The sequence below is a fragment of the Salmo salar genome, chromosome 13 (assembly GCF_965601325.2).
Source record: "Salmo salar chromosome 13, fSalSal1, whole genome shotgun sequence".
In the NCBI taxonomy this organism is placed as follows: domain Eukaryota; kingdom Metazoa; phylum Chordata; class Actinopteri; order Salmoniformes; family Salmonidae; genus Salmo; species Salmo salar.
Window position 1 is genome coordinate 81,485,522 of NC_138303.1, and position 15,331 is coordinate 81,500,852.

At 48.1% G+C, this 15,331-nt stretch overlaps 1 protein-coding gene across 7 annotated transcripts in view; it reads left to right on the forward strand.

Annotated features, from left to right (window-relative positions):
- auts2a (activator of transcription and developmental regulator AUTS2 a) overlaps nt 1-14,449 on the forward strand; it is a 491,988-nt gene extending 477,539 nt beyond the window's left edge. For 2 of the 7 annotated variants that reach the window (XM_082960361.1, XM_082960366.1), the window contains 13 exons: nt 1,133-1,700; nt 3,831-4,132; nt 5,166-5,398; nt 7,030-7,074; nt 8,799-8,894; nt 9,105-9,176; nt 9,318-9,347; nt 9,467-9,538; nt 10,068-10,209; nt 10,646-10,726; nt 11,008-11,091; nt 11,291-11,531; nt 11,652-14,449. In XM_082960361.1, coding sequence (XP_082816487.1) covers nt 1,133-1,700; nt 3,831-4,132; nt 5,166-5,398; nt 7,030-7,074; nt 8,799-8,894; nt 9,105-9,176; nt 9,318-9,347; nt 9,467-9,538; nt 10,068-10,209; nt 10,646-10,726; nt 11,008-11,091; nt 11,291-11,531; nt 11,652-12,966 — 3,281 coding nt within the window. In that variant the 3' untranslated portion in view covers nt 12,967-14,449. The remainder of the gene's footprint in view (nt 1-1,132; nt 1,701-3,830; nt 4,133-5,165; nt 5,399-7,029; nt 7,075-8,798; nt 8,895-9,104; nt 9,177-9,317; nt 9,348-9,466; nt 9,539-10,067; nt 10,210-10,645; nt 10,727-11,007; nt 11,092-11,290; nt 11,532-11,651) is intronic. The other 5 variants (XM_014137879.3, XM_082960364.1, XM_082960362.1 and 2 more) reach the window with 5 other exon arrangements.
- Nucleotides 14,450-15,331: the final 882 nt, after the last annotated feature.

Below are 15,331 nucleotides of genomic sequence, written 5' to 3' on the forward strand. Positions count from 1 at the left end.
ATTAAAATCACTTGAAGCGGATTTCCTGGTGTTTTTACAGTCTTTTATGTAAAAACAAAACAGAAAGATGAACTCGTTTATGTTGTTGCTCAGAACACTTGGGGGGCCGAATAAAATCTGCCAATTGGTGAACCCTGATATAGGCTATGTTGAAATGTCGTAATGATCTGACAAAGTGTGCTAGTTCAGAAGGATACACTTTATCTGCAAAGTGTGTGTATCTTTTGTGTTCTCCCGCTGACAGATGTCTTGCACTGTCTCCTCTCTCCGGGGAGCAGCGGTGGTCAATAGCTGTTACAGCAGATAATAGATATTGATCCCTTGGTCTATCTGCTGCTGGTCAGGCATTATCTGGCCTGACCCCTAATGATGGTGTCACATGTGCCTTGGTGCTTAAATCCCTGTTTAACATTCTACTGGTAATGGAATGCTTTGTATGGAGCCCGAGAGAGAGAGAGGCAGGCGGAGAGACAGGTGACCAGGCGTGGTCTGCTCTCTGTCTGTAAGCTGGCTCTCTGTCATATTACTGCTAGGCTGTTCCCTGGGGCCCTTGGGACTTCCTCTATGAGGCCAGGGGCCCCTGGGACCAGCCTAGCAACAATACTACAGAGAGAGCCACCTCAGAGGCCTTGGTCTGCTATAATGGAGCTCCAGAGGCCTGCCTGCCTGCCTCACTGCCACGGCCCTGGGGTACTGGCCCAATCATCAGCTCTGCAGAGATTTAGCCAGTGTGTGCGTGCATGCGTGCCCCCAGAAGCCCAGAGAGAAACGTTAATTACTGGTTGTGTATGCACTGTCATCCTCCATTAGTCTTCCTGCCCCAGCTCATACACCATGCAGAGAGCTGACTGCTGATGCTACAGCACAGTGTCTGTCTGAGTAGGACCTACCTGCCATGTACAAGCACTGTAGAGGGGCTCTGTTTAGGTCTTGCATCCTGTATATGGTATTATTAATGGACTTTATCAATGGACTGTTCTGTAGAAATTAGCAGAGTTTGTCTAGTGTTTGGAAGCTCTTGTGGAGTTCTTATTTGTTGGAGTGAGCAGTCTGTGTGATTCAATATGAACTGTGTCTGTGACTGAAGTACTGACCAGTCTCTCTTTTTGTGTTTCCCTCTCTCTGTCCACAGTTCCAGATTTCAGCATCAATGGCGTCTCCACCAATGACAGCCAGGAGCGTGGCGGCCTGGGCCTCTCCAAGGTGTCAGGCCTAGAGCGCAGCCAGGAGAAGAGCCTGGAAAGCTGCAGGGAAGCCCTCGTGCCTCCCCCCGCGCCCAGTGCTCCCAAGCAGCCCCTACCCCCGCAGCCCCGCGCGGCTGCCCGCCCCCTGCCTCTGTCCCTACCCACCTCCCAGGCCCAGCCCTCTCCCCCCAGCTCCCGTCTGGCCCAGGTACCTGTCCACCAGCCCCCACGCTCAGAGGCGTCCCTCAGGCCTCAGATCCCCGAAGTCCTGCCTCTCGCTCAGGGCCAAGAGCCCTCGCAGCCCCCCCAACCCCGGCCCCAGCACCAACCTGAGCCCCTGCCCCACCCGCGGCCTCCGCCCACCGCCAGCCTGCACCCACACCCCCCATCTCCCGCCCTACCGGCCCACCACCCCAGCCAGAGCCAGGCCGGGCTTCATCGCCCCCCCTCACGCTGTGGGCCACACCCTCGCCCCCTGTCTGCCTACAGCAATAGCCTTAGCTTCAACGGCCTCAGGTGAGTCCCAAGTCTATTTACCTGAAAGTATTCAAACTCTTATCTTATGTCAGCGTGTAAATGATTGGCAAGATCAAACCTTGAATTAGTAATGCGCTGAAACCCTCCAGCCAGATAACATCGCTGACTCTCACCAGGGTAGTTAAGCCACCGTCTCTCCAGCTGAGCGATAAGTGCTTGGATTTATTAACCACCCACATTGTCATCCGCTGATAGTAGCCTCCAGCTCTCTACCTACCAGTCACAGCTCTTTACCCATCTCTATGAGCCCCACTCAGCCCCAGTCCCAGCGAAGGCTCTCCGTCTCAGGAAGGAGCTGGCTCTGTGTCTGGAACCTTCTGCCAGTGTGCCAACGGGTCTGGCAGCCTCTGTGAATAATCACATGGTGGTTACGGAGACAGGCGGCAGCTGCTAATAAGCTTTTGGGGCTTAGCTTGTTAAGATACTGCTACATGAGTCTCAGAGGGAGAGACCCACACACACAACAACAGGCTCTCTGCCTGGTCTCTTCCTCTCTCTCTCTGTCCTTCTTTATGCATGTACCTCTGGAGCTGATTAAAGGGATACTTTGGGATTTTGGCACTGATGTTCTTTATCTACTTCCCCAGAGTCAGATGAACTTGTGGATACCATTTGTATGTCTCTGTGTCCAGTATGATGGAAGTTAGCGGTAGTTTGATAATGATAATTAGTGTTAGCGCAATGACTGGAAGTCTATGGGTATCTACTAGCATGCGAGCAGATACCCATAGACTTCCAGTCTTCATTGCACTAAAGCTAGTAGGATTGGCTCGTGAAACGACCGCTAACTTCCTTCATACTGGACACAGACATAAAAATGGTCTCTACTAGTTCATCTGGCTCTGGGGAAGTAGATAAAGGACCTCATTGCCAAAATCCCGAAGTATCTCTTCAACTAGAGAAGCGTTCAAACACAGATTCTGTTCTATAATGTTTGCCAGTGGTGGTTATTTTAGCAATAAGGCCCGAGAGGGTGTGGTATATGGCCAATATACCACGGCTAAGGGCTGATCTTATGCACGACGCAACGCGGAGGTTTGAAAACAGCCCATAGCCGTAGTATATTGGCCATATAAATCAAATCAAATTTATTTATATAGCCCTTCGTACATCAGCTGATATCTCAAAGTGCTGTACAGAAACCCAGCCTAAAACCCCAAACAGCAAGCAATGCATGTGAAAGAAGCACGGTGGCTAGGAAAAACTCCCTAGGAAAAACTCCCTAGAAAGGCCAAAAACCTAGGAAGAAACCTAGAGAGGAACCAGGCTATGAGCGGTGGCCAGTCCTCTTCTGGCCTGTGCAGGGTGGATATTATAACAGAACATGGTCAAGATGTTAAAATGTTCATAAATGACCAGCATGGTTAAATAATAATAATCATAGTAGTTGTCGAGGGTGCAACAAGCACGTCCGGTGAACAGGTCAGGGTTCCATAGCCGCAGGCAGAACAGTTGAAACTGGAGCAGCAGCATGGCCAGGTGGACTGGGGACAGCAAGGAGTCATCATGCCAGGTAGTCCTGAGGCATGGTCCTAGGGCTCAGGTCCTCCGAGAGAAAGAGAGAATTAGAGGGAGCATATTTAAATTCACACAGGACACCGGATAAGACAAGAGAAATACTCCAGATGTAACAGACTGACCCTAGCCCCCCGACACATAAACTACTGCAGCATAAATACTGGAGGCTGAGACAGGAGGGATCAGAAGACACTGTGGCCCCATCCAATGATATACCACAAACCCCAGAGATTCCTTATTGCTATTATAAACTGGTTACCAATATAATTAGTGCAGTAAAAATACATGTTTTGTCATACCCGTGGTATACGGCCTCATATACCACAGCTGTCAGCCAATCAGCATTCAGGGCTCAAACCACAGTTTGAGTTTATAATTGCACTTATAAACTGGGTGGTTTGAGCCCTGAATGCTGATTGGCTGACAGCCATAGGTATATCAGACCATATACCACGGGTATGACACAACATTTAATGGTATGTGAAACCATTCTGTCTGTTAGAGCTTCATATCTACTATAAACAGGGGGAAGTTGACATGTGGAAGTGATATCATTTTTTTTTATCTCTCTCTCCCCTTCTCTCTCTCTAGTAGCAGTCGGAGTAGTACCCCGGGCGGCACCAGGCCCCACGGCCCCGCTGGCCCGTCCGCACACCTACCCCACCACCCGCCATCCGGCTCAGTCGCTGCAGCAGCAGCCACCGCCTTCCCCCTGCCCCTCCCAGGCAATCAGATTGCTCCCCACGGCTTCCCCACCGCCCTGCAGTCCTCGCAACACCCCCATCACCCCAATATGTTTGCGCCTCCAGCAGTCTTGCCCCCACCTCCGCCACTGACGTCTAGCACCCTGCCGGTCCCCGGAGGACACCCCGCCGCTGGGACACCCTACTCAGGTAGGCACATGTACCAGGCTGCCCCCCACGTGGACAGGCAGGAGAACTGCACCACAACAACAGCTGGCGCAAGACAAAGTGCAAAGCTCTAAATTCTCATGGCTGTTGTGGCAGAAACCAGGTCATTTGTGGCATGATAGGTGCGTGTGGAGCACAAGACGTGTTAAACTGTGACAGGGAGCGAGAGAGACGGACATAAGGTTACCTTGGTGCTAATTTCTAGGAGACAGAGACTGACGTCTCAGGATTGTGTTAGCTGCACTCTGTGCCGTCTGTGTTTGTCTATAGTGGTGCAGTAGGTGCTGACAGGCGCCCTGTCCTTCCCACTGTCTATATTCTGGTGGGTTTGATTAATTGATTGATTGATTTGGTTACTCAAACAACACACACTATCTTTCCAATCAGGCCATGTGATGAAAGTGCTTATGCCCTCTCCTGTCGTGCCAAACTGTGATCAAATGTGATCATGATTTAGTAATGGTATCGCTCTGAGCAATACTCACTTTCACAAGGAAATGTGTTCATCTCACCGAAAATCAAAACAGTCAATACAGAATAATATTTTCTGAAAAACACGTAAAATGCATTTGTCTATTTCTCCTCAACCTGTTGTGAGCTGGTCAGTTAATGAACAGCTCTGGTCTAAAATGGGGTTAGAGGTTTTCATATAATTGCAGTGTAGTTGCTGACTCGTCGTTCAGGAATGTCCTGTGTGAGTCCCATAGTGAAGACGATACAAGGACGTTGTCATCCAGATCATCCTGACTCTCTATCTTGGTTTTAATGTGACATGGGACTAACACCATAGACCCTCTGTAATGGTTGTACTGCTCCGCCATGGATATTGTTACTCTCACTTAAAACAGATCTGGAGCAGACACCTTCGCCATCATGGGTATTCTTCCTCGTCTTATCCTTAGCTTTTATAGAACAGATCTGGAACAGACAAACAGACACAGGTCCTGACCACGAGTCTTCTTCTTTCCTCCTCCTCTTCCTCCTCTTCTCTCCCTCTCCTTTCTCTCTCCTCCAGAACAAGACCTGCTGCGCCAGGAGCTCAACAACCGTTTCCTCGCCTCGCAGAGCGCCGACCGCGGGGCCTCCCTGGGCCCGCCCCCCTACCTGCGCACCGAGCTCCACCAGCACCAGCACCAACACCAACACCAACACACGCACCAGCACACCCACCAGCACACCTTCACCCCCTTCTCCCACGCCATCATGCCAACCCCTGCACCCCCCATGGTGCGTACCCCAGCAAGAAATGTGAGGATAAGTAGAACACCACTCCAGGGAGGGCGAAGAGGGTTGGGGGTTTTAGGGAGGAGGGGCGGTGGACTGGGGGGTGGGGGGTGTGTAATGATAACAATGTTTGATGTTTTATTTTATTAAGTTTTTATAGCAAAAACCTCAAAGTGCTTGGTGTATATGCATTAACAATGGGGTGGAAAGGGTAGTGTTTTTGAACATGGCTGTTTTAATACAGTATTGGTACTATAAGGTAGTCCTAGTCTTGCTGGAGGAAAACAGTTTTTTTGTGGCGTGCCTTCTAACAGTAACCATGTGTTTCTCCATTCTTTACTACAATGATGCCTTTATTCTCCCAAAAACTCTTTCTAGTGTTTTCTCTGGAATATTTTGGGCACCCCAAACTTGAATCCAGCTTTTGCTAAATTGGCAATAACTGTTTAATTCTGGGCCAGCTTTGAGAACATAATACCATTTTAATCATTCTGCCTTAAATGACATCATGTACTGTCGTTAGTTGAGTTTTCATTATAGGAGAATGCTTTGGGTTTGGAGCCCCGCTGTTTGTCTGGGGCCACAGGCACTGTGTGTCTGTCCCTCTGGTACAGGCCTGCTCACCAGCCCTCTCTCTAACACACACACACACATACACAGACACACCCATGGTCCCAGACAACAGACACACACACACACTTGTTTTTCTATCCTTGTGAGGACCTAAAATGTATTTCCATTCAAAATCCTATTTTCCCTAAACCTTACCCTAACCGTAACCCCTAAGCTTAAAATATCCTTTGTCCTCGTGGGAACGTGGTAAATGTCCCGACAAGGATAGAAGAATAAGACCATACACACACACACACACGCGCACACACACGCACACACACACACACACACACGCACACACACACACACACACACGCACACGCGCACACACACGCGCGCGCACACACACACACACGCACACACACACACACGCACACACACACGCACACACGCACACACACACACACACACACACACACACACACACACACACACACACACACACACTGTAGCTCAGTTGGTAGAGCATGGCGCTTGCAACGCCAGGGTTGTGGGTTCGATTCCCACGGGGGGCCCGTATGTAAAAATGTATGCACTCTACTGTAAGTCGCTCTGGATAAGAGCGTCTGCTAAATGACTAAAATGTAAATGTAATGTAAACACACACACACACACACACACACACACGCCTACTGTAACCGCAGAGTATTTGACATTGCTCTGAAGATATTCCTCAAAGACAGATTGGCTAGCACTCTGACAGCTAATGAGGACATTAAAGTGTTTTTAAGACCGCAGTGTTTATACTTGACTGGGGGAAATGTATTCCCTAGGTCCACATTAAACCACTAAATGAACCCAAATGAGACACAGGGATACATAGAGCTGCATAGTTTATGAGCTCTTCAGTCGCTCACGAAATGGGAGCGCGAGAGGCAGGGAGAGGCTGTTAAAGGCTGAGGATAACGATGTGGTCAAATGGCTCCTCTGTGTTCTTGATTCACTAAACAGCCCAGTCTGACATGTAGATCATTAAGCTTCTCTTTAGCTGCTGGAATATTCTTTCCTTGTTCTTAGTTCTGTTTATTTCCTTCCTTCTACAGTTTGAAAAATTCCCAACAAAAGTTGACCCCTTCTACAGACACAGCGTGAGTTTCTGTGTGTTTGTGGGGTAGTTTGTACACTGAGTACGTGCCTCTCCACCCATTCTATCCATGCTAGTTCATGTTGTACTTCTGTGTGTATTTATACAGTAGCTCCCATGCCTCCACCTCTGCTTCTGCTCTGAGAGAATACAGCATCCTGTCTGTCCAGGAAGGCTGTATTTTTGTCTTACCCATCACAACCTGTCTGTCTGCTAACACGACTGTTTGCTTGCTCATTCATTCACTACTGTACCATTCACACGATGGATCCTGGCTGAATCATTCACTACTGTACCATTCACACGATGGATCCTGGCTGAATCATTCACTACTGTACCATTCACACGATGGATCCTGGCTGAATCATTGCAACCCCTAGTGAATAGGACAAATTCTCAATTTAGTTCAATGGCTGTACCGTGTGTGTGTGTGCGTGTGTGTGTGTGCCGCTAAATGCTTTTGTCTCCACCACACTTGACCTCTGCCTTCAATTACTGCTCTGCTATTCAGAGGCATTCAACTGTTGTGCTTGTTGTGAATCAGAGTAGCAATTACATGTTAGTCAGAGTTTGGTCTTAATTCATCTCACTGCTATCACCAGCGTTAGGCTGGGTAACCCTATTTAAAATGAGTTCATTAATGTGGAAGTATATTATGTAAGCCTCAACAGACTGACACCCGTTGGGATTGTATAGTAGGATTCTTTCTGGTGAGAGAGTTTTACTCTCAACACTAGCTAAGACTAGCTAATAACTGTAGATTTGTTTTAGTGGCTAATAAGTCATCCATAGGTTATTACTTTGTAATTTCCATGTTAGTGGCTAATAAGTCATCCATAGGGTATTACTTTGTAATTTCCATGTTAGTGGCTAATAAGTCATCCATAGGTTATTACTTTGTAATTTCCATGTTAGTGGCTAATAAGTCATCCATAGGTTATTACTTTGTAATTTCCATGTTAGTGGCTAATAAGTCATCCATAGGTTATTACTTTGTAATTTCCATGTTAGTGGCTAATAAGTCATCCATAGGTTATTACTTTGTAATTTCCATGTTAGTGGCTAATAAGTCATCCATAGGTTATTACTTTGTAATTTCCATGTTAGTGGCTAATAAGTCATCCATAGGTTATTACTTTGTAATTTCCATGTTAGTGGCTAATAAGTCATCCATAGGTTATTACTTTGTAATTTCCATGTTAGTGGCTAATAAGTCATCCATAGGTTATTACTTTGTAATTTCCATGTTAGTGGCTAATAAGTCATTCATAGGTTATTACTTTGTAATTTCCATGTTAGTGGCTAATAAGTCATCCATAGGTTATTACTTTGTAATTTCCATGTTAGTGGCTAATAAGTCATCCATAGGTTATTACTTTGTAATTTCCATGTTAGTGGCTAATAAGTCATTCATAGGTTATTACTCTGTAATTTCCATGTTAGTGCTTAGTAAATACCTAGTAAGTGTTTTAGTTTTGTGAAACACTTTGAGGCACTAAGGACAGTGACAGTTGTAGCTACCTGACTGACGGCGGTCTGGATGTTGACCCCTAGTTATGGTGGGTTTGTTGTGACATCATCACGTCTGTCACGTTGTTCCCTCCCCCCTGTACCATGTCATGTCATCATGGCCCCTCCCTCCTTCATCTCAGTGTTCATACAGCTGCTGTCCTTCTCCTCTGTCGGAACAACACCACACCCATCCTCACTCCTCTCTTCTGTTCTCAGCTGTTCCACTCCTACCCCCCGGGCGTGTCCGGCATTCCTCCAGTGATCCCTCCGAACGGGCCATTCGGCTCGCTGCAGGGGGCCTTCCAGCCCAAGGTAGGGGCCACAGGCCAACACCACACACACAAGGAGTGAACATGACAAACACATCTTCATTGTAGAGGGTTCTCTCTGACGGCCAACACACAGCTTAACATACGTTATCAGAATAGGGAGTGGACTTGGAAACCGTGCATGTACACACTAAAGACAGAGACGGTGCTCCCCATACCTCCTCTCACAATGAGCTCTCTCTGTGTTCTGTAGACTTCTAACCCACTGGATGTGGCCTCAAGACCTGGAGCCGTCCCACACACACTCTTACAGAAGGACCCCAGGGTAAGCACCCTGTCTGGACACACTCACGCAGTCAATAGTGAAGCCATGCCTAGTTGCTAATTAAGAACGCCTGAGAGACATGAAAGTAACTGAGCCCCCCCTCTCCACCTCTCTCCCCCCACATCTCTCTATCCCCTCTAGCTGACGGATCCATTTCGGCCCATTCTCAGGGTAGGAATGCTTTAATTCTCTCTCCCCTAAAAGAAAACTAAAAAGAAACATCCCGTAATGTGTCCTTGAGAATCCTGCCTTTGAGGTTAACCATATCTTCTTGTTTTGCGTTTGTCCAGAAACCGGGGAAGTGGTGTGCCATGCATGTCCACATGGCCTGGCAGATCTACCACCACCAGCAGAAAGTCAAGGTGAGACCTCCCCTTTGCACTTCCTTCCACTCACAGACTGTAGAGAAACACTGTTTGTTGTGCTTCACTATAGTGTGGTTCTCTAAACCCCAATGTTCTATCATCTAAGCCCCAAGCCAGTTAAATTGGTAGTATAATCCAGCTCCCCTCCTGGAGAGAGACAGGAGAGAGAGAGAGAGAGAGAGAGACAGGAGAGAGAGAGAGACAGGAGAGAGAGAGAGAGAGAGAGAGCAGGAGAGAGAGAGAGAGAGAGAGAGAGAGAGAGAGACTTATAAGAGGACTGTCATCTTGTGGTACCTTCAGTGGTGTACTGGAGGGTAAATGCCATTTACACATATTTTTTATTTGCACGAGCGTTAACCCATCTTTTGCAGATATGCAATGAAAGTATAGGAAATGTTACTTTACTCGCATACGGCGATCAGCTTCATGCTGAGCTCTCAGATAACCAACAAAAGTGAACCCCTTCTGCTGCTGTGTAGGCGATGGGTTTTTCATGTGCTGTTTCTCCCTGTCTGGCGTCTTCCAGCAGCAGATGCAGGTCGACCCACACAAGCTGGACTTCGGGCTCAAGCCGGAGTTCCTGAGTCGACCCCCCGGCCCCAGCCTCTTCGGCGCAATGCACCACCCCCACGACTTAGCGCGTCCCGCCACACTCTTCTCAGCAGCAGGTGAGTGCGAGTTGGTTAGTGTCCTGGGTAGAGGTAGATTGTCACCATAGAAATTGGATTACCAGAAGGGACAAAGCTCTTCAGACCAGAACAATTTGACTGGAACACTCATGGGTCATTGTATTTCTATGATTGACACACTATCTCCAGGACCTCCTCTCCCCACAGAGCTAGATCAATCCCACTGGCCCCGTGGAGGGGTCTATTTTTAACATGGCGTGTCAAGGCAAAGCACCGGTCTCCACATAGGTTATAGATTACAGGTTGAGATCAATGCTCTTGCCTCTAAAAAGGGACGCATCCTGCTTATCTTTCCTACATTGTATCTCAGTTCAAAATCATTAGGGAAGCTATGATGCTAAGCTAAGGGAGATGAATATCTAGTTTTTCTATCATGAAGATGTCTTACATCAACTCTTTCTCTTTCCCATGTCAGGTTCTACACACCCGTCAGCCGGCCCGTTCGGCCACCCGTCCCACCACCCTGGCAACTTCCTCACCCCTGCACCTCACTTAGGTAAGAGGCAGCCCACACAGTACAGTCAAGTCAAACTTGATTTAAAGAGATATAAACAAAAACATCAATTGATTTTGAGGGTGTATGGAGCACTGACAAGTACAGTGTCTGTGTCAGAAGCTGGTTGACACTGTAAAGGAGCAATATAGAGGGTGCTGACTGTGTTTGCTCTCTCTCTCTCTCTCTCTCTCTCTCTCTCTCCCTCTCCCTCTCTCTCTCCCTCCCTCTCTCTCTCTCTCTCCCTCCCTCCCTCTCTCTCTCTCCCTCCCTCCCTCCCTCAGAGCCATTCAGTAGGCCTCCCTCATTTGGAGGACTCGCCTCTCTCAGCACAGCAGCCTTTGGTGGGCTTGGAAACCCAGCACTAAGTGAGTTTCATCTCCATGACAACAATGTATATGTGTATTTGACAACAAATCTTTTGGATTTCCTGTCAGATTATGAAAATGAAAAACGAACGTTGCATGGGGTATTCATGGGATTCTAACGTTAGTGTTGACCGACCATCACACCAGGGAGATATGCCTTTTAACTTGTGTTTTGGTCTTTTCTTCTTTCCGTGTGTTGAATCCCTAACAGCGCCTAACTCTGTGTTTGGCCATAAAGACAGCCCCAACGCACAGCAGCACTTCAGCAACAACCACGAGCCGTGGAACCGGCTGCACCGCACGCCGCCCTCCTTCCCCACCCCTCCACCCTGGCTGAAACCTGGCGACTCAGAGAGGAGCGCTTCAGTCAGCTCCCACGAGAGAGACCGAGACTCAGACAAGCGAGACACTTCCTCCGTCAACAAAGATGACAAGGAGAGGTGGGTGTTATGAAGTGACAACTCTGAATGTACCCTAAAGTTATACCACTGACAAACAATGAACTAGTGATACAAATTGAAATATGACTTTAAAGCCCATTGTTGTGTGTGTCCATCCAGGGAAGCCATGGAGAAGCGTCACCAGACCCATCCGTCCCCAGTCCCCATCAACCCCATCAGCCTGTTGGGTCACAGCCGTCCCCCGGAGCCCCCAAGGAACCACCTGCCCCCCAGCGAACCCCCCAGGGATAAGGACAAGCCCAAAGACCGAGACAGGGACAGGGAGCACCCCGACTCCTGGAAGGACAACGGCACAGACGAGCACAAGCTCAAAGAAAATCACCACAGCGACAAGGACACAACGCCAATCATCCACGACGGGCGGGTGTCTGAGGACAAGGGCAATGGCAGAGGGACGACCTCACCCTACATCCGCCAGACCAGCCTGGACCGGCCCAACGGGGGCTTGGGGAGGGGGGAGAGGGAGGCCCTGATGGAAAAGAAGGGAGAGCTGCCCTCTCTCTACGAGCACCACAAGAAGAACAACAACGAGGTGAAGGTAAAGGAGGAGAGGAAAGAGGAGCAGGACAGCCCTACGGACAGGGACAGGCCCCCTTCTCACCCACACCCTCACCCACACCCACCCCAGGTGCCCCCCACGCCCAGCTTCCACACCCACCCCGCCTCCTCCATGGCGATGCCCATGGGCATGGCGGGCGTCCACCCCATGAACAGCATCAGCGGCTTGGAGAGGACTCGAATGGTGGCCCCCTTCATGGGCATTAGCCCCATCCCAGGGGCAGAGAGGTTCCCCTACCCAGCCTTCCACTGGGACCCCATGAGGGACCCCTACAGGGGCCTGGACATCCACAGACGGGACCCTCTGACCAGGGAACTGCTGCTGAGGAACGACCCCCTGCACCGGCTGGCCGGACAGCGCCTCTACGAGGCAGAACGCTCCTACAGGGACCGAGAGTCTCATGACTTTAACCGTGACCACCACCACCCTCTAGCCCTGGAGCAGCGCCGGGAGCAGGAGGCCCGGGCCCACCTGGAGGAGCGCGAGCGCCTGCATATGCTCAGAGAGGACTACGAGCACGGCCGCCTGCACGTCGCCATGCACCACCCGGCCCTGGAAGGCCACCTGCCACACCCCCACCCCGGCCTCATGGCCCCCGGATTACCCAGCATGCACTACTCCAGGGTCAGCCCCTCGGCCGCCGCTGCAGCGTATGCCGCCCACGCTGCTGCAGCTGCAGCCCACCAGAATGGTATCCTAAACAAAACGCCGCCCACGGCCTCCCTGAGCGCCCCGCCCCCCCTCATCCCCACGCTGGGTGCCAGGCCGGGCTCCCCCAGACGGACTATGCCCCTCACCACAGACATCAGAGACAGACCGTCAGCCCACAACCACAAAGACATAGAGGCACGGTGAACGGAGCGGGGTGCAAACCTAGCCTCACCCTGGACTACAGGCAGATTCTGCCCCATACCCTGTGTCTGACAGAATTACTAACACTGAACTCACACCAAGCACTTAGCTTTGGGAAAACTAGACTGTACCATAGCTGTGAATAATATGTGGTTGAAAAACACACCCACAGATGATGTTTTTCTTTAAAAAAAAAAAAATGGAAAAAAAGGGGGATGAAATTATGTTAAAAAAAAAAGAGATTTTACTAAACTCTTTTTTCCAGTTTGCTCCTGCTTTTTGTGTGTATTCTTCTCTTGTATAGAAAGCGGCCTGGAATACCCTGAAGGTGTGTAGGTTAATAGAAACGGATCCCTCACAGACGTTTTGGAATGTACAGGTACTTCAATGCATTGACAGACAGCAAAGTGTGTAGATATGTGTACAGTTAACATGCTCACTTCTTAAGGAACAAATCAAGGTACAAATATGCAAAAGGGTGTTTTGAAAGCTTTACTTTGAACAAATGTAAATAGAGGACTATTATTAAGAAGGAGGAAGGGTAGAATGTTCTTTTTGCAGCATTGTACCAGAGACCACCATACCCCCCATTCAACTATGCAACAAATGTCTGGGCTTACACTCTGAAAGCCAGCCTGGTCACCACCCAACTAACTCTGACAACACTGTATTCTCTCCACAACCAAGGTCTCACAAAACCAGAATAATGTATATATCACTGAAATGAAATAGTGCTCGTAGAAAAACACTATACCGTACAACGGTTGTGCAAACGTAAAACAATTTTCTTAGAAATTATACAAAGTTGTGGTGACAATCCTTAAAATGTCTATTATAGAGCTATTTTTATTTTCAGAGGAAGTCCAATGCCTGAAGTCGCCGAACAGACAGTTTAAAGTGAGAGAGATCCCTTACTTATCAGTTACCCCAACAACTCAACTCCCACTACTCCCACTACTAGTCTTGTTTTGGAGAGAATACAGCACATTTACAAAAATACAGCACATTATCCCTTCTAAAGGAGTGTAAAGTATGTGTTTGGAAATAAGTTATGTTTATCTAACAGTGTATTAAAGTGCTATCCTAAGTTGTTGTATCTACAAAAAATAAAAAAGACAAAAAAGATGGTCTAAACTATGGACAGTTTGTTTCTAATGAGCAGAGATCTATTTTAGTAGTCCACTGAAGGTTTAGTTGTGCGCTTCAAAACTCTGTGAGAGCCAGATGTTGTGCAGTGTGTTTTTTTAACCCCACATTAAAAACGTCCACTGGAGCCGTAGTGGTTAGTCAATGCGTATTGCAGAGAGATTGTTAACAAGAAAAACGTTTTTTGCTGTTAATCATGTACGTAAAAAAAGTATTTCTAGAATCAAAAAAATAATAATTTAAGACCAAAAAAAAGAAGCGACTGAATCTTCAGCATGCTCCTCATTTAAACTTGTGTTATGTAAATTGTGCCATGTTATTAAAAAATGTGAACTAAAAATGTCTACTGGCTTTTTTATGATCATGAGAGGTAAATAATTGCGGTCGGCACTAGAAATGTAAACATAATGTCTGACCCGACATCAGTGGTGTAAAATAAATATACTGAACAAAAATATGAACGCAACATGTAAAGTGTTGGTCCCATGTTTCATGAGCTGAAATAAAAGATCCCAGAAATGTTCCATACGCACAAAAAGCATAATTTTTTGCACAAATTTGTTTACAACCCTGTTAGTGACAAATATAATCCATCCACCTGACAGGTGTGACATATTAAGAAGCTGATTGAACAGTGTGATCATTACACACGCTAGGGACAATAAAAGGCTACCCTAAAAAAATGTTTTGGCCACAGATGTCTCAAGTTTTGAGGGAGCGTGCAAAGGCATACTGACTGCAGGAATGTCCACCAGAGCTGTTGCCAGAGAATTGAATGTTAATTTCTCTACCATAAGCCGCCTCTGATGTCATTTTAGAGAACTTTGGCGTGTGGGCGAGCTGTTTGCTGATGTCAACGTTGTGAACAGAGTGCCCCGTGGTGGCGGTGGGCATACGCTACGGACAACGAACGAACACAATTGCATTTTATTGATGGCAATTTGAACGCACAGAGATACCGTGATGAGATCCTGAAGCCCATTGTCATGCCATTCACCTGCCGCCATCACCTCATGTTGCAGCATGATAATGCACAACCCCATGTCGCAAGGATTTGTACACAATTCCTGGAAGTTGAAAATGTCCCAGTTCTTCCATGGCCTGCATACTCACCAGACATGTCACCGATTGAGCATGTTTGGGATGCTCTGAATCGATGTGTACAATAGCGTGTTCCAGTTCTCGCCAATATCCAGCAACTTCGCACAGCCATTGAAGAGGA